At 34.5% G+C, this 19104-nt stretch overlaps 1 protein-coding gene across 1 annotated transcript; it reads right to left on the bottom strand.

The window, feature by feature from the left end:
• Positions 1-314: 314 nt before the first annotated feature.
• Positions 315-14137, bottom strand: LOC136822040 (endoplasmic reticulum lectin 1-like). The gene is made up of 17 exons (XM_067078260.1): positions 13987-14137; positions 13718-13813; positions 13476-13559; positions 12818-12895; positions 11910-11964; positions 11414-11466; positions 10932-11069; positions 10191-10273; positions 9688-9744; positions 9241-9283; positions 8585-8713; positions 8131-8190; positions 7645-7695; positions 7104-7153; positions 2260-2337; positions 1804-1876; positions 315-1200 (listed from the first exon to the last, which is right to left on the bottom strand). The coding sequence occupies exons 1-17, from the start codon at positions 14122-14124 to the stop codon at positions 1126-1128; spliced, it is 1341 nt and encodes a 446-aa protein (XP_066934361.1). The 5' UTR covers positions 14125-14137; the 3' UTR covers positions 315-1125.
• Positions 14138-19104: the final 4967 nt, after the last annotated feature.

Below are 19104 nucleotides of genomic sequence, written 5' to 3'. Positions count from 1 at the left end.
AAATTTGGCAATTTAGAGCCTGCAAAGCCTGAAAATGTTCGGAACTTGTGCTTAACATTTTGGCCATCGAAGCCTTATGATCTTATATAGTTTGTTCTTATAAAAAAGGATAGTCTCACGAATTTTTGTTGTATATTTTTCGAAACAATCCGTAACATTTTTGATTAAGATACACATATTTTTTAGATAAGTTTACGGTCAAAAGCTGCAACTTACAATAATCCACGGTGAAAATCTTTCAATAGATTGCAGCTTTCATCTCTCACATAATTTTCATATGTTATGACGGTTTTCAAAATGAAGATAGTGAAATCTCTTTTAATATGTATTTGATGGTATTTTTCCACAAAAATTGATAACAGAAATTTATTACCCTATTTACCCTAATTATACCTGTACATATAATACAAAAACAACAAAATTTTAATTCGTTATAAAAAAGTTCATAAATTGAAACATTTAAATTATAAAAAAAACAAAAAGAATATTCTAACAAAAATATGATTCATTCACTCCAAAATCTGGAATGATGTCTTTCATGAAAAAGACACAAAAATCCATTAACGAGAGGGAAAAAGATTACGCAAATTAACTTTAAAACTTCAATATCTTCAGATAAGATGCCGAAGAACATGGCTAAAGATTGCTCGAAACCCACCAAGATTTATAAATGTAACAATATAATGTATATAAATAAAACAATAAAAACTATCTGTTTTTCCCCAAGGACCTGAGAATCGGACCGGTGTTTTGACGGTCTTTTAAGGGCCGGTAAATGACCGGTGAGAGATTATCAAAAGGCCTCCACAAATATTTGATCGCTACTAGTCCACTCGTAATACCAAGACAGGTCCGATTTTCAGGTACTTTAAATCGCTTGTGGAGTCATACATTTCATTTTTAAAAAATGTCAAAGGATTTTAGAACTGACATGTTTATCCCAAAAAAATGATATCACAACTCAACAATCAAAGCCGTCAAACTTCAAACCCGAAATTTATTTTCACTATAAAAACAAAAGAGCTCAACGGATAACGTGCTTGTCATTAAAAAATTTTAAATTGCAAGGTGTTGTAAAAATTTGCTATGTTTGACCTCACCCTCCATATCTTAAAATTTTCGTTTTTATTTCTTCTTTTGTTCAAAAAGTCCGTTCTTGTCAGCTTTTTCCACAAAAGGACACAAAATGGGCGATTCAACCTAGAAAAGCAAAGTTAACAAATTAATAGAACATTCAATTGAGTAGAAATCACAATCAACCTAACACCTGCAGAATGTCAGCACTTCCATTGCAGTTACGAATACACATTTTTTACAAGAACATCCAAACTTCGAACCCTACATATGTTCTTAACTTTTTGAGTTTTGTTTCAACATGTTCAACTTATTTTCTCCATTTTACAAGTATTTGTTCATTTTCCTATGAAATGGCGTGTTTTAAATTCCGGAAAGCCTTGAAAGGGTTCTTAACTTGTTCTTAAGATTTTGGCTATCGTAAACTTAAACAATGTAAAACGTAAACATCGTAAATATTCTTATAAAGTTTGTTCTTATAAAAATACAATTGTGTACAATTATCAATTACCCTTGATTTCTGGGCTAAGCTAGAGTTTTTACAAGCTCTTATTCGATTTGGTTGGTCGTTAACATGTAGTAAAACAATTTTGTTACTTTTTCTAAAGAACGCGTCATCTCTATTACTTCAAATGACCAATTGGTGAAGTATCTTATAAAAACTCCAGCTCATCCCTGATTTCTTGATTCTTACAGAATTTTAAGTATGAAGTCTATACGTTTACTCACCCCAATTGTATATTGACAAGGATGTGGCTCAGACATGTAGATAGAAAGTTGTTGGCCCTTTCCTTTGATACATCTAAAAAAATGACGGAAATTTTCTTACCATCTCCGAATTTTACAGAATAATGAAAAAAATATCAGTACGTCGGAAACATGCGAAGAAGTGCAACAAACGTTAAAAGACAATGAAATTACAATTAAAAATCTCTTCCTCTGATAAGTTCGACATGGTTTAAAACCGCCTAGAATATGTATTCACATTTTCCAGATATGAATCTGATCAAAGAATAAGGTCTGTCAATATGCATGTTTCCGCCCACTTTAGTCTTTTCGGTCCTTACACTAATTTGAAATACTGTAACTTTTCATCAAGTGCAAGAAACTGACTCAAGTTTATATAACATCTACAATACAATAACTACGTGCACACTTTTCGAAGAGTAATAATAAACTACTCACGTCAAGATGACAAGGGCTGTCCGTGGAGCACCGGTCAAATCACAAATATCTCCACCAGTGTAATAATGCATCACATGGCTAAACAAATGAAGTGTAATATATGGAGTAAGCCACCAACAAGCTCTATTTTTGTAATAAAGCTACTAAAGGCGAGATACACAACCTATATTCTCTATAATAGGTCATTATTCCATAAAGTGCAACTAGCATCCTACGAGATCGCCCATTTTTTCGGTACTGTGCCGGTAGGTCTGAACCTAGGAGCGCCTATAAGATTCATACCACCCATACATTTATAAAATCCCGAAGGGCTAGATAGTGCTTTTGCTGAAAAGTGGGCCGAGATAAGGTAGGAAATCCTACCTAAGTCACGTAACATTACAATAGAATTTCAGCGCTTGACCAATCAGAAGCTTCGCGGGGTTTTCGAAAACAATAGCAACAATATTTTTTCCGATTATATTCCCTTTTTTTTGCCTGTGATGGCTCGAAGTCCGACATCTAGCCCTTCGGGCTTATAAATCTATGATACCGCTTTTCATTTTTAGTTGGCGTGTACACGCGCACGCTTTCAAAATCAACAAGCTGGATGCTGAAATTTAGAAAGCAATATGTGAGGAGAAAAATGAAAAAAATCAGTCAGAAAATAAGCGTTTAGGGAAAATGCATAACATTATGCATTAATTCATCATTGATTGTTGATGGGGGGAGAGGGAAGGGTTGTAGGGAAAAAATAAATAGAAAGTTCTTGTCGCAAAAATCAGTTTTATTGACAATTGAATCATGCTTGATGGTGAGCATTGTTATCAATAATGTTTTTGTGTGAAAAACATAGAAATGTAAGGAAAAATCCAATGAAAATATGCACAAACGGCGATTTCCGGCATTTTCAAATGGAAAAAAAAAATTCTCAAAAATCGAACTCGGCCATATTTTGAGCATTGCGAATACGCATCTTTCTGCTAAAATGCCAAAAAGCAAATGCCAAAAAAAACAGTTTTTCCGGCATAAAAATCGGGCTCCGTCACTTTTTAGGAATCATCATTTTGCATCATTGTGCAAGAAATCAGAAAAAAGTAATGAGCCAATCTCGAGAAAAGCTGGTAACAGACGAACGAACGGACGGACGAACACAGGTTAATTTAAAGGACCTCCACCGGGGTACCCGGAGTTAGGTCCAAAATATATTTAATTCATTTGTTACGGAGTGATGGCACTAAATGTGTTATTAAAGGGGCCGTCCACATAGTACACGCACTAAGGGGGGGGGGGTGGTNNCACTCAATTTTTAGTATTTTCAATGAGCTTTTAAAGCCATGGCCCTAAGTTCCACCACTGAAACAAACCATTTTTAGTTAGTGTTTTGGCCATATTACCTAATCCTAAAATCAAACCCATGTGCTCTAATACCATTTTTGCATAATTTATCTTTGAAAATGTAAGGCAACATAACTTTCTTCAAAGTTCTTTTCTAGGTCTGTGTGTGTAGTATCTATAATGACAAAACAGTACAAAGGTATGAAATGCAAGAAGGGACTTCCCTTCAAAGATCAATTGCAAATAATTTTTAGCATTTGAAAACAAAAAAAAAACAAGAGACTTAGCGTTTTTCCTTAGTGGTGGAAATTTCTTGTCAAAAGCCTAATTTAACCTGGTAAAAGAACCTTCAACTTCTATCCTAAGTACCCCCACTTAATTTTCTCTTAGTATTTCCTCTGCAATAATGTTAAAAACATAAGAATCAATTTGATTTGATTTAGAGTTTTGCAACAAGCATCAGCCAAAGTTGCTTCCTTGTTACCTGTTTGGGGTCTGCTATTTCTGTCTTTGCGACTCTAATTTGCCCTAGAATTCAGTGAAAATTGTGTCCAAGAATTTGATATTGCAATCTAAGATATTTACAATGGTCTGGAACTACTTGGAAACAATTTGGAAATTTTTGATAAAGCTGGATGCCTGGTTGCTAGGGAAAAACAATGCGTTGCTAAGGGAAAAATTGGCTAAGTCTTGATGACTTAAAAAGATTTTCGAAGATAAATTGTGCAAAAATGGTATTAGAGCACATGGGTTTGATTTTAGGATTGGGTAATATGGCCAAAACACTAACTAAAAATGGTTTGTTTCCTTGGTGGAACTTAGGGCCATGGCTTTAAAAGCTCATTGAAATTACTAAAAATTGAGTGAAAAGCTATGTTTAACCGCCATTTTAGGTCGTGGCCTTAAGTGTCACATGAAAATTTTAATTGAATGTTGAAAATGACCATAAAGACTATACAAAACTATCAATGTGACACTTGTGGCCAAGCCAGCTAATTGATCTCAAAATCTATTCCAAATTGGAAATGTTGTGATTTCAGGCAATGATTTCTAGCCATGGGGTCAAAAAATATTTCTCAAAATGCCATTTTTACAAAGTATCCATGGATTTCTTCCAGGAAAATATGTTTTGAAATGAATCTTAAGCTTGATCATGTCTAAAATTGCTCTTGAAGTCTAAGATTTATCAAAAGTGCACTTTTTTGGGAAAATTGGCCCAAATTTTAAAGGCCCATATCTTGGGAACGAAAAAAGATTTTTCAAAAAAATTTTCACAGGATGTTATTTTCATGTATTTGAGCAAAATATCCAAAAATTGGCAAAATCTGACAGGGTGGCCAGCGATTTTAGTCATTGAAAATCAAGTATATTCAAGTACTTTTTGGAGCATTTTTGATTATTTTCAAGTATATCTTTGCTATTTTCAAGTATATGAAGGTGCAAAATTCAAGTACATTCAAGTATATTTTGAACTTTACGTATGGTGCTTCGTTAGAATAGGGATATCCGGATCCTCAATTGCAGAAATTTTAGGGCTTCCTTTCTTAAAAATATTATGACAAAATTGGTGCACAGAATAATGTCACTGATGCCAGATTATTGACATTTCTCAAATTAAACAACAGATCAAAAAATGTGCTATAGAAACTAGTGGATTTATGACACCATGGCGTACTACGCGGTTGTCTAATTTCTAGAATTTTATTCTAACAGCTAACGCAGCAAGGTTGTCAAATCAGAAGATTTGGGTGCGAGTGAAGTGGGTAGAATTTCTTTTGCAATTCTAAGTAGTAGAAAGAAATGTTCCGATATTCCCAGAATGTTTTCTAGAGACTATCAGAAATATTTTTCTTCAAATCAGACTTCAAGACTTTTAAGACATTTCCAGTTCGAGCGACGAAGAAACTGTATACTTAAGAGTGTAGTCAATTCAGTCAAATCAAAAACTTTGCTGAAAAATTGACACTTTCCCAATTTTCAACTTCTTATTTCTAGATCATTTCCCTATGGCTCACTGCTCCCAGAAGTTTATTTTCTAGCAAGAGTTTTTAACATAGAAAATTGGCGAGCACTTTTCATGTAGCACTTTTCATGTCACTACCTTTCAAACTTTTCAAAAATACCACCATCAATTTTAGATAGGTCACGTGTCCTGTTATTAGTGGTTTTCATGATTACTTGGAGGACCCACCATGGTGGGTCCGACAAAGAAAATTTTGAAAAATAGGGATTCAAAGATTGGCTAAAACTATCAATTTCAAGGGACTCTAGAAGAAATTTCCTGACTTTTCCCTGACTTTTGAAGAATTTTACAAAAATTCCCTGGCTTTTCCATGTTTTCCCTGACTTTTTCTAAAAATAGCCCTTTTTCCAGGTTTTCCAGGTTTTCCCTGACCGCTTTAGCATTAGCCTGCACAGCAATTAATTTACCATGGGCTCCATTTTTCAGCAGTAGCTTGATTTGCAAATATCAGATATCCATTTGGTAGAAAAAGAGTGAAAATTTGCACATTGGATATATTCTTTCAATACATGCTCCAAAGGCTAGATTTTTGAAATTCTCAATGAGGGTTATCTTGCAGTAAATAACTTGAGCTGAAGAATATCTAAGATTCTGCTTTTACTTTTTTTCATTTTTTGTATGCCCATTAAGGTTCATCTTTTTTTTAAAAGCCATATCAAATAGGTTAAGTGAATAAGACCAACCTAGAATGTCTAACCTTACAAATAGGGTACAATACATTGTTATCAGGAGGACCCACCATGGTTGGGTCCGAAGAGAAAATTTTGGAAAATTTATACTTCAAAACAGCCTGTAAGAGCCCTGGAAATAGAAGATTTGATTGAAAAAAGAAATTCAAGTATATTCAAGTATTCCAATTTATCATTTTCAAGTATATACTGGAAAAATGGGCATTTTTTCAAAAACTCCAGTATAATCAAGTACCAATATTTTTTTCCAGTATATTCAAGTATTTCCAGTATCGCTGGCCACCCTGTCTGAGGATATCACTTCCTCGACCTGCCTGATTCTGCCTGATTTTTACAGAAAATGGCTCTTAAGCATATCGGACGGTTGCTTCCATAATGAAATAAAGTTACACAGCTTAGAAAAAATATTGAGCCTCGATACGGCTATGACATTTGAAAATACGCTTAAATATAGTGCTTGGTACAGCCTGCGAAAGTGTACAATTAATATTTGGAATTAAGTCAAATGCAAAAATAGGAAAATTCGGGCGTTTGTCGTTATTCAGAAAATGAAATAAACAAAAAAGTAAGAGTCAGGGTTACGGCAGGTTTTCCAAGTTGAAAATAGACGATATCGACTTTATCGAATACTCCCCGATTGATTACCCATGATGCATTGGGCAAAAAAATTCACGGACGATAACCCAAACCCTAACAATGCATCATGGGTAATCATTCGGGGAGAATTCAGAAAGCCGATATCATCTATTTGTTGAGGTTGACTTTCAACATTTATATGAATAGATACAATATGAATAAGAATGGGTAGTTCTCACTTTTTCCCTTTTGGTACAAATACTCCCTCTTCAACCTTCTTGATGTGATTCTGGAGAAAAGTAAAATTGAGTTCAGAACCGAACGAGATCTTAAACAAAAACAACAAACTGTTCAATGGGTTTAAAGGCTTTTCAAAATTCAAACTCCCCCCTACCTTCCGAAAATATGGAGAAGGGGGGGGGATCAGAAATTTTCATGAAAAAGGGTCTGAGTCAAAAAGAAGAAAGAAAAGAAAAAGTTTATTATTTCTCTCTCTAAAGATATTTCACAATATACTTTTGTACAATTATTTTTGTCCAAAATCCTTGGGGGATAGCCATTTTTAAATGTTGGAGGGGGAGGGGGGGGGGGTGATTCCAAGAAGGGGGGTCATTTAAGAAAGGGGGGGTCAGACCCCTTTCTGCACAATGTTTGTGTAGTAGAGAACTACATTAACAAATTGTAAGGTCGATATTTTACAAGTTCTTAGATGCTCAAAAGCAAATCCAGTACCATGGTCTTTGCATCAGAAAGTTTACCCAACTTATAAATTATCTTTACCTGTTTGTTCCAGTAGCCAAGTTTGATGATGGTTTTAGCTTTGCTGGATTCCTGAAGTTACAGAAAAAAATGATCTTATGGATATTATCATTTTTCACGGTTTTTCCCATTTTCTTCATTGAAACTTCGTTAAAGTTAGAATTGACGTTTAGTGGGGATGCTTAGCACGACACATGAGAATAATGCATATGATTCCTTGGCTCTGAAATTTTGCATACTAGCATTAAATCAAATTCAGAAACTTTTTACCGAGGCAAAATTCAAAGATAAATGTTTTATATTCACATTCGACACACAGGATTTGTTATTTGGCCGTTCACTCCAAGGTAGATAGTTCATCATGATCTCTGGTGTAAAGAATCACGGTCACACAGGACAGCTTCTAGATAGATTATAATGAAGCCAAGTGGCGTTGCTCACTGCGTCAGTGGAATTTAGTTTTTTCCATCTTTGAGCCAGACGTATAATATAAGTTACCACACTTACCACGTGGAATTGTTGGACAAACTTTCCATTACAGAACTCATAGCTCCACCATCCAGTGCCCTAAAGAAAGTAAAACTATAGTAACTAATGTCGTTAAATGCAAGTTGGCTGAGGAAGAAAGCCAGTTTAAAAAGCTTTAGTCGGGTCCACAAACACCATGGCTCAGACGGAATGGTCGACACATCTCAAAGAGCGCCTATCATTCCTCCCCGATCCTTTGGATCTTTATAATGGGCGGGTGAGATGCGCCACCAGTCCAAATGTTAATTTCCAGCCTAGAATAACTGAAAGAAAGGTAAATAAAGCTGACCCATCGAAATTGCATACGCCCTCGCATATTCAACCACGTGGAAGCAAGTGACTCAGTCTAATCACGCTGACATGGTTTTCTCATGGTAGCAAAGTGACTGATTTAACTTTACAAGCAACATTATGTGTTTGAATAACAACTAACCCCGATCAAACAATAATCTCCACTAAGAAAATTTTTGTTCAGACTCTCATCATTAGACGGTTTGGTTTCTTGAGGTGGCAGTGCCTTCTTTTGTTCACTGCTGCTCCGTGGTGTCGATGATGTGCGATACTATGGCGAAAGAATCATATCTTCAGATTAAGCTTATGCTAGACTCGAGTTGCTTAGAATCAGTGTAATACAGTAATATTGGTGTTATATAATAAAACAATAATCGTAACGGGATAGAATCATATCTTCAGATTAAGCTTATGCTAGACTCGAGTTGCTTAGAATCAGTGTAATACAGTAATATTGGTGTTATATAATAAAACAATAATCGTAACGGGGATAGTATCAATTTGTATAAACTATATTATCGTTCTTTGCTTAATTTCTGTTATTTCTGAATTAACTCGTCTAGCATGCTAGACTAGGCTTTTGCTCATCCTCTGGCAAAAAGGTTTCCCAATATAAATGTAGAGACGACACATGAAACAAGTTCTTCCTATTTCTGCTCCAACTTAGCTAATAGACGTTTGATGAACGTTACTGTAACATTTTTTTGTCTACTGGAACATTTTTTAGCTTTTAGAATTCTTTAAAAAGGTAACAGGGTAGGGTTGGAGGAACTTTAAGAAGGTTTAAAAGAGAATTACCAAGGAGTCTTCATTGAATTGTTCAATCAGTGAGTTCGGTCGACTGAAGCAAAAAATAGAGAAAATAGATCAAAGTTATGAATGAAAGCAGACGGTTTGAATAGCACATATACAATAAAAGAGTTCGTGTAAGTAAAATGAAACAAAAATCTGATAGCAATGACAAAATGTAATGAGAAATAAAAGAGAGGGATTTTGTTGTGTGATGGCGTGTGATTTAAAAAGCGTGATTGATAAAAGAATCTTTTTGGTGTCATGGCGTGACGAGAGAATATTTTCGGCGTGATGGCGAGATTAGAACTTTAAGGTGTGATTGCGTGATCACAGGAACCCAGCCGGGGGTACTCAATTAAGTTAAATCAAAGAAGCCTAGGGCACTAGGGCATATTAAAAAACCATCCCACTCTTCATTCTGAAGGATTATAATATAAGTATTGGAAATGTTACCTTGGGTGTCCTGGTAAAGCGTGACATTGGATGTCATTGATAGGTTCCTTTTTGACGCTTAAAAAAATAACAAGAAGAAGTTACAATACTGTTCACTCTTCCTTATTCAAACCTATATTATAACTAAGAATCTTTTGTTGCAATTCGAACTAAAACTTTGGTCCCTTCAGCTGAAAAATAGTATAAAATACTCGCTGTAATTTAAATCTTTCTCAAATTCGAGAAAGGATCTCTGGCCCTTGAACATCGAATTAGGGAGAGTCTACTGTATTATATTCGGTTGGGGAGATTAAAATTTGAAAGTGGGTCGAAAGTAAGTAAAATCATTTCTAAAGAAAATCTGATAGATAAGCAGGAATAAAAACTCTTTCCAATCAATTTTAGAAAAAAAATGTTTGTTTGTCGAAGAGAGTTGATTGAGCAAACATGGATAGATTTAGTGATGATTATCTCTTTGCTTGCACGCTCTAAAAACATTTGGTAAAATTAGGGGAAGAACTTACATATAGGCTGGGTTAGCGCAAAGGACACTGGATAGTACGATGATTTCATATTCGCACGTGGTCATTTCTTTCACACTTATCACCTGAAAGGAAAATATTTCATTGAAAGTGGATTTTTGGAAGAAGAATTCATTTAAAATAAGAGTGACTAGATCAACCTCATCTCCGTGTATTCCATGCTTTATTTGCGTTACTGATTTACGGCACAGAATACCCTGGTGTAGGCTGAATAGATCTTTAGCTTTTAAAGAGCACCCTTAGATGATGTCTTTAAAAATAAGCTCTGGGTTAGACGGGCCGTTATAAGCCCTTTTCTGACTGTAAGAGTAGGGAAAAGGTAAGTTGAAAGTTGGCAATTAAATCTTCTTTGAAAAAAAGATAGAGAAAAATCATTTACATGTACGTCAAAAATGGGCAATGGATTGACTTTAGACAGCCAACTTTCTGCAAAAATGTCAAAGTCAAGGTTTCTACTTTCAAATATTTTCACGAGTTGGTTGTTTAAAATTTTTTTCATCTTTCTCTCTAGCTATTCAAATCGGCCAGTAACACATTCGAATAGCATTGTTCTTGTCTACTAGGGGATGGAGGGTCATCATAATGTAGTTCATTTCGACTCTCTGAGCTCTTTTACAGTGAGTCCTGGCGAGTCATTATTATTTTACTAGTTCATCTTTATCTTAGGATTTCAATATTTGCAGGGAGTTAAATATCAATTTGAGCGCTTCTTCGTTAAACTACCTCATTGTTGGCAGACAAGTGGCAGACATAAAGGACATAAGATTTTCTTGGTTCGCCATTGATATCACAGGGTGTACCATCTGTCATTTCCATACTGTAGTAGGGCGTTTCTTGCCCTTCGATCTTCTTCGTTGGTATCTAAGAGAATAAAGATGAATAGTGTGTCCAAAATAAGCTGAAATTTTTTTACATAAAATAAAATCCTCATAATAATTTATGCGTGAAAAATATTCGCATGGATTTAAAATTTTTGTGTGAACGGCAAAATGCACTATCTGCGTGAACTTGAACACGATTACGTGAACACCGGCGGCCTTCTACAGTACTCATAATGATCTCATAAAGGATGTTAATGATGTGCCTCGTGAAAAAAGGTTACAGAATCAAACTTTATTGGTTGTACTTATTGGTAATCGACACACCAACCACCAACTTGAGAAGTGACAAACATTTTTCCGCGTAAAATTTATTATTTTTGATACCTTTTTCTTGTTTTCGTTTGAGCTTGAGTCCGACGAGGCTCGTTTTAAAAGTTCTAAGAAATGAGTGAATAAATTTATTCAAGCGCTAATATTATGTTATAATATACTTTTTGATCCTATGCTGTAGGGAGCGTACGTAAGTTAAAACTATGGGAAAAAAAGTTCGAATCAAAGTTCGAATGAGAAAGAGTTAATTAGGCAATGCCACAAGACCAATGCATCCACAAATCGATTCTTGCACCTTATAATAGCTGCAGTTTCTTAGAGTTCTGCGACTCATTCTAAAACAACCTCTAGTTGTCTTTCTATTGACTTTAATAAGAGATTATGTCATAGAGTTGTATTTTATTCTGTTGCAAATATAGCCCTATGAACTTCAGAACTTCACATGAACTATACTTATCGGTAACGATATAGTGGCGGATAAGACCTTTTGCAGAACTCTTTGTTCATAAACGGAAAACCGGACAAAAGAAAGCTACAAATAATGCTATACCTTGCAACAGTTCATTGCTCATTTTACCCAGAATATATTCGTCACGTTTGATACCCTTAAACAAAAGAAATTATTTCTATGGGTGAAAATTAAAGATTTTGTTCATTTTCAATGAAAATGCCTTAGACCACCTTCAAATATGCTTTAAATTTTAGGAATTTCTTGAGCCTTTTTACACATTTTCTGACACCTGTTATCTGATGGTTAAGGGATACCAAGAGTCATACTTGAGAATTTGTAAGAAAGGCTTTCGAAAACTTTCGTATACTCTCGGGTACCTAATAGCCGAGGGGGTTGGAATAAGCAGGGGGGGTTGGAAAAAATCTCAAAATTTAATAAGCGGGGGGGGGGGGGGGGTTTGGAATAAAAATGTCCTGGGTGGAAATGTTTGAAAAGGAGGCTAATACAGCAGAATTAAGACAAAAAAGGGAACTTTCAAAAACATTTTCCCAAAAATTAATAAGCGGGGTGGGGTTGGAATAAGAATGTCCTGGGTGGAAAATGTTCGAAAAATTAATTAGCGGGGGGGGGTGGTTATTAGGTACCCAGGAGTATGTGTATACTAGGACATATCTTCGAAACAGAGTGGTTTTGTAAGCTTAAAATTGAAGATACCATTGAAAGGGGAGTATGAGTTTTTTGACTGATACTGTATGTCCCGTTCGGGCACTGTTTTCACAAACCTGATCTTAACCTCGCAAGTCTGGTCAAATACACAGTGAAGTCTCTTTAACTGGAGCCTCTATAATTAGAATGTATCCTTAATTCGGATAAGTTTTATGGTCCCTTCAATTAACAAGACCTTACTCCCCAACTCAAAATCTCCACTGTATATAAATTTTCTTTTTAGGAAATCTAAGTAGTGGTTAAACGGCAAGAAGAAGAATATGAGCTAGAATAGAGCTTACCCCATCCTTATCCTTTTCTTCGTGGAATTGAATAACGGATTGTCCATGGCATACCTCATACGTCCAATATGGTTCCAACTGAAAATATAATAAAGAAAAAACTTCATTAATGAGAACGCTCATTGACAGTCTGTTACGACAATGTTAAATTAGTTGTAGCCTCTATACTATTTGACAGATTAATGATGATCGCGTAGATGCAGACAAACGAACCCTCTCTCGGAATTATTCTGAATGGGTAAGTCATCACGCTTACCAGACACCATTGACCCAGTGCTTGCAAATAAAACGAGTCATGGCGTATCGGCGAACTTATTCGAACAAGTGAGTACTTATTCATTTGAGCATTGTCACCATCCAGGATACGGTGTCTGGTATATTACCCCCCATACTCTTCAATCAGAGTAGTGGTACATGAACGATTCCCCTCAAAGATATCCAATAAGACAATCACTCAAAGCCAGGGATTTCAATATTGTGTTCGAGGAAAGTATTGTAAAGTTGCCAGAATTTGATACGACAAAAAATGTATTTCCCAAGACAGAATACAGATGCCAAATATATTGTGAATTACTCTCAATATATTGAAATTTGGTTCACCTACATATTGTGTAGTAGCCTTACCGGAGCAGATTACTTTGAAATAGAATTTACATACTCTATAAGAACATTTCTTTGGAGTGGCTTCTAAGACGTCTGACAACAAAACCTCAGGTGCTGGCCCAAAATCAATATCAAAATCCTATAAAAATATACAATTTGTGAAAAAAGCTATACAATGAAGAGTTATTCATATATCATTTTTTATTAAAACTAACATATTCTAGGCTTTTTTTTAGTAGCGAAGTATACAACTTATAAAACACAATTCAAAACTGATATATACAAGGAGAAATCAACCTCAGCTTCTGTCTTGAGTTGTGGGATAAGACACTGGTATTTTTCATTGTCCTTGGTAGTAATCATTACTCTCTCATGGTGGCTTCCTGGTTCAGTCTGCAAATAAATGAATGTTGGTCGATTTTATTTTTCACTCTTATCAGAGCAAAAGGGTCAAATATCTCTTGTGCATTATTATGCATTGTCCCTGTTCTGGTATACCATAAAATTTCAAAGCCAAAAGAAAGCATTTAATGCATATTATTGTATACCGTAGTGACAAAGATTACCTGTTCTGTGAGCGGACCATTCCAGGAAATATCATATCGAAGATTATCATCAAATCGTTGTGAAGAACACCTAATCACCACCAATAGACAGATAAAACATACAACTCCAAAACACCATTTTCCAAAATTAATCATCATTTGTTTTATTAATACTTCTAGAAAACAAGATGTAAAGGAATTAAAACATGTAAAAATGTTTAATGGTAGGAGGTTGTAGGCTTACATGAGCTCAACTGAGAAATGGTTAATAGTAAACATATCGAGGATTATGAACTAAAATCTTGCATAACTGTGAGTTTTTCAAGCAGGAATGAAATTAGTTAAATTAGTTTCTCAATTAAATCAAGCTTGATAAAATACAAAATATAAAATGCCACTGTTTCTAAAAAAAATACATAAATAGAGGATGATTTAGTCAATAATAAATTTGGATACAATTTAGCTTTTAAGATAAAAAAACTGAGTTTATTAAAAAAAATTTAATTCTCAATTAAAGATATCACGCTGAAAAGCTTGGTAAAGCAAAAACTGACTTGTTTCTTATCTTTTAAATATTATTTACTACACGTACAAGTCATTTTTAAAGAGTGTGCTTGAGGTTAGCATATGCAAAGGCTAACGGTAATACAGATAAAGAAACTATCGTAATTCCTCTATATACATTTTTTAAATAGATATTGAATATCATATCATCCATAAGTGACCTAATAGCAATGTTTTTATCTTTACTATTATCATGGGTACATTCATTTCCATTAAGTGTTTCATTTTGATTTTGGTTAACCTCCTTGATCTTTTCTTTATAAACGCTTTTTGTTCCCCTACGACTATGACAACAACAACAACAGCAAAAAATGACTGTAGTGACTGTCAAAAATGGTAATGTAATATAGGTAAACATAAGGGCTACAACTATTCCAGAAGTCATTCCGTTTGGTGAACGCGATGGTGGATATCCAGAAGCCAAGGTTAAAAACAATGCTATCACAACTATCGCAAAATAAATCAAGGTCATCTTAAATAAGTACATTTTCAACCTTAAAAATAGTCTCAATCTGTTTGTTTCAGCAGTAACTTTTTTGTCTAAAGTATATAATCATGATAAAAAAAGTCACTTTACCCAAGCTTATTTTTTTCTTTATTGCGAAAACAATAACGACAACAACAACAACAAAAGAGCAGAGTAGAGGAGACCCACAAGGGTAAAACAATTACAAGTGACATTTCTGGACCCCATTGCATGCCATTTGGTGAAATTTGCTCACTTTCAAATTGAGATACAAAATAGTAAAGTGCAGCTAAAGTTGCAATGTAAAGAATCAGTATTTCTAACACTGACATTTTGAAATAGCTGTAAAATTAAAACAATTATTAATACTTTTAAAATATTATTAATAAAAAAATCAGTTCAATCTTTTGTAAGGTTGAACTTTTTTAAATTGAAGAAATTCTTAGCAAAGAAACTTTTCCAATTTTCACAATTTCATAAAAGTTAAATTTTATAAAAAACCTTTTGAAAACAGTTGAAAAGCTGATTTAAAATTAAAGTAAAAAAATTAAATTTTTATTAGAAATTATACCTTTCTCATCTGTTCTCATGCATGAAAATTTCTTCAATGTTCAACACAAAAGAAAGTTTTGGAATGGACACTTTATTTTATTGGAACAATTTTATTAAGAACAATACTGTAAGTTTGTCTAATGTCGAAATTAGAGCTGGGAATAGTAGGAAAGTAGTTCGAAAGTTATTTAAAAAAACTTCAAACGATCAGAAAACTTTTTTTCCATGATGTCGAAATTTCAAAATAACTTTCAAACTACTTTTTCAAATCTAATGTATGATAGCTCAAAATTTAAGTTAGAGCATCCTCTATACGATTAAAAAAGCATGAACAAAATATTTAAATCCTGAAGCTCACAATATTTTGACAAACCTGTATACTTTTCCAGACGATCTCAATCGAACGGAATCGGCGATCTAACCAGTCAAACCAAATCGAACGCAATCGACCGATTGAAATTCGATTGTCGAAACGGAATCGAATCTCAATCGAATATTACCGCAATTTTCAGATTCGATTGATATTCGATTGCGTTCGATTGATGAAAAAACCTGACAAATTTACCGACTTTCCGAATTGGGTTTTCTTGTAAATAAACAGTTTGTCGGACGACCTGAATGCAACATATTTTTGATTGCCGCCCAATGTGATTTTATAGCGGGAGTTGGGAACCGGCTAGATTGTGTGATCTGAATGGCTGATTGAGCAAAGGCGGGACTCGACCCAGGACTTTTTACCCGCATTTTAAATGTGTTTACAGCAATGTTTATTCTTTACACTTTCGTTTTCAAAATCTGTTGAACATGGATTTTGGCTTGTGACGATTACCTCGCGTAACATCTGTGGCAGATTTTTTTCATATTTCGATTTAAAAGCCTACTCAGTGCGAAAGAGAAATCATGTATTTTTTAATACGTTGTTCATTAAACTCAAATCAAATGACTTTGGAAGTTCGGTGAAATGGTGGTGGAATGGCCGTCGCATGTTGCGTTGATATTTGGAGCAGATGACAGTTACACAGTTCATTCAGTAATAGGGTGGCACAAGTGTTACGCGTAAGCCAAATCGCGTATTACGAACAACCTCTAAATTGCCGAGTACAGGAGAAAAAAAATCAAAATTCAAAATGGCGGCCAAGCCCACGCTGATAACTATCAAAAATCTTTGTTTTTCAATCAGCTATTGCAGCTCAATAAATCAATGAAATAATGTGAAATAAAAAGTAAACAAACCTTGAACCTTTCATGAATCCAAATAAATAAAAGTACCGTGAGAGGTCCTAAAGCCGACAGCCCAGCTTAAAGCCGATGGGGTCTTTCAAAGATACAAACTAAAATAAAAACAAACCTTTCGCTGTGACGCAACAAAGATACCAAAGTGTCAACTAAACTGAGAGATTTGATACACTGAACCAATTGAACCAAATAACAATAATTCCTTCTTATAACAAAACATATTTTTTTATTGCAATATGCACAACGTCATAAATGACAACAGTAGTAACAGCATCATAAAAAGTAACGAGATGTTTTGATTTTCCAAAGCACACGAAAATATAAAAGAGGTCTGTGTACGAGCGTGCTCATTTTGAAACGTTACGTAATCAAGCCTGGTTTCTATTACTTTACACTGGCACTTGGCTTGATTGCGGGGATAGGACTTTGTGTAAGGATACATATAGACGACGTATATTACATTATATTGTATATTACATGATAAGAATACAAATAGACGACGTATATTACAATTATTATGTATTACATGACACCTTGCTCCTATTCTAGTAAAGATAATATATGTCGTCAAAGAGTACACTTAAATGAAGAGCTGTCCGATTGCGGGCCTTCCGTAAATAAACATCCGGACTTATCGGTGGGTAAAGAGGGCGTTGATAGTTTGCCGCCTCATTGATTCAATGTTTGTTATTCAAATTAGTGCTACCGCATCCGCCCTTTTTTCAACTTCGCGCCATTTTTACAATTTAGTCTGTTTGTTTCTTGATGGAAACCAGTCCAAGTTGTTTCGTATTTTTCCCGCACAAGTCACTTTTATTACAAAACTGTTATCGTTTTAAACATGAGCAACTGATCCAGAATAAAAAGGTAATTATTTTTACAATTTGCACTTTTTAATTACATTAAATTGACATCTTGACATTACAGCTATCTTGTTAGATGTTTTGTTTCGAGAGTTCTAGCAATAGTTTATCGTTCAACTTGGAGAGGGAATGTTTGTAAACATAGAATTTTTTTTCATAACAGTTATTTGGGGTGTCGGAATTAAGCTGGGCTGTCGGCTTTAGGACCTCTCACGGTATTCATCTAAAGTGAAGATTACATTTCAAAATAAAACGATTTCCAAACCAACTTAAAGTCAGTGTCTGCCAACTAAAAATTTCTCTGCGGGGTCACTGGCAAGGAGTTACGACTTCGGACTTTAGATTCCAATTCTTGTATAGGCTGCAACTACACTGCCAAATGATCTGTTTTACAAATACTTCCAAATGGGTCAATAAGTTAAGAAAATGAAATTATCATCTAGCACGGGGTTTTGTTTTTAAAAACAAACTTCAAAATAAAATTGTCAATGAACTTGTTACTTAAAATATCACTTACTTCTGCTTACTTACATAATTTGTACTAGGGTGCATACCATTTAGCCAAAAACCCAAAAAAGTGAAACAGAGGGTTTAGCGAACGCATTGATTCATTTAAAAGTTTACCTAAACAGACGATCAAAGCCAACAGTCTTTTTTCTGTGTTTTCTTCGTTCGCTAAACCGAGGGTTTAGCAAACAAACTGCACCATTTGATTTTTTGTTTTGCTAAACCATTATTCTAACCAAGCACTACACCTTGTTTACGCTGGTTCACTAAGCACACGCATGCATAAGCCCTAAGCTTAAATGTTTTCTTCCGCTGGGCTACCATTTTGAAATTCGTTGCTGTGACTTCAGGCAAGATCCTAGAAATCGAATTAGCAATGTAACAGCTTCTTTATTTAGGTAAACAAACCCAAACCATTTGTAGTTTAGTGAAACAGTTTCAGTTTTTTGGTTTTGAACATTAAAAGGTATGCAACCCTAGTCATCACATGACTTCGAGTGCAATACGAGAAATATTTTACGAGTTCCTAGATTTTTCCGTAATATTTTTCCGAGCCTTTAGGCGAGGAAAAATATTGGTAAAATCTCGGAACGAGTAAAATATAGAGTATTGCACGAGAAGTCGTGGGATAACTAATTTATTGTTGACTCAAAAAAATTGTCCTGTTTTTGTTTTAAAATTTACTTCCGCCTTCTTCTGCTTCTGTGTAGTTTCGAATGTTTTATTCTAAAATCTAATTCGAACGTTAGATTCTAACAAAAACATTTGATAACTTCACACCGAGAATATTCACACAAAAACAAAATAGAGAAGCATTTTTTTATCATTTTCGATCCAGAAGTTTTGTTTTGAAGAGTTGCAGATTTTGTATTTGAAAGTTTCTAGATTAATAATTCAAAATGCAGATGATGTACAGTATTGTTTCGATAGAGAAGTTAAACCCTCCATCAT

Source organism: Clytia hemisphaerica, unplaced genomic scaffold, assembly GCF_902728285.1.
Source record: "Clytia hemisphaerica strain Z4C2 unplaced genomic scaffold, Clytia hemisphaerica genome assembly, whole genome shotgun sequence".
NCBI classification, from domain to species: domain Eukaryota; kingdom Metazoa; phylum Cnidaria; class Hydrozoa; order Leptothecata; family Clytiidae; genus Clytia; species Clytia hemisphaerica.
This window is presented reverse-complemented; position numbering and strand designations above follow the sequence as displayed.

Excerpts from the sequence above, each read along its gene's own strand:
- LOC136822040 (XM_067078260.1), bottom strand. The coding sequence starts at position 14,124 with ATGATGATTAATTTTGGAAAATGGTGTTTTGGAGTTGTATGTTTTATC. Across the intron at positions 13,560-13,717 it reads AACTCAAGACAGAAGCTGAG|GATTTTGATATTGATTTTGG; the intron begins GTTGATTTCTCC and ends ATATTTTTATAG. Across the intron at positions 11,467-11,909 it reads GAGCAATGAACTGTTGCAAG|AACTTTTAAAACGAGCCTCG; the intron begins GTATAGCATTAT and ends CTCATTTCTTAG.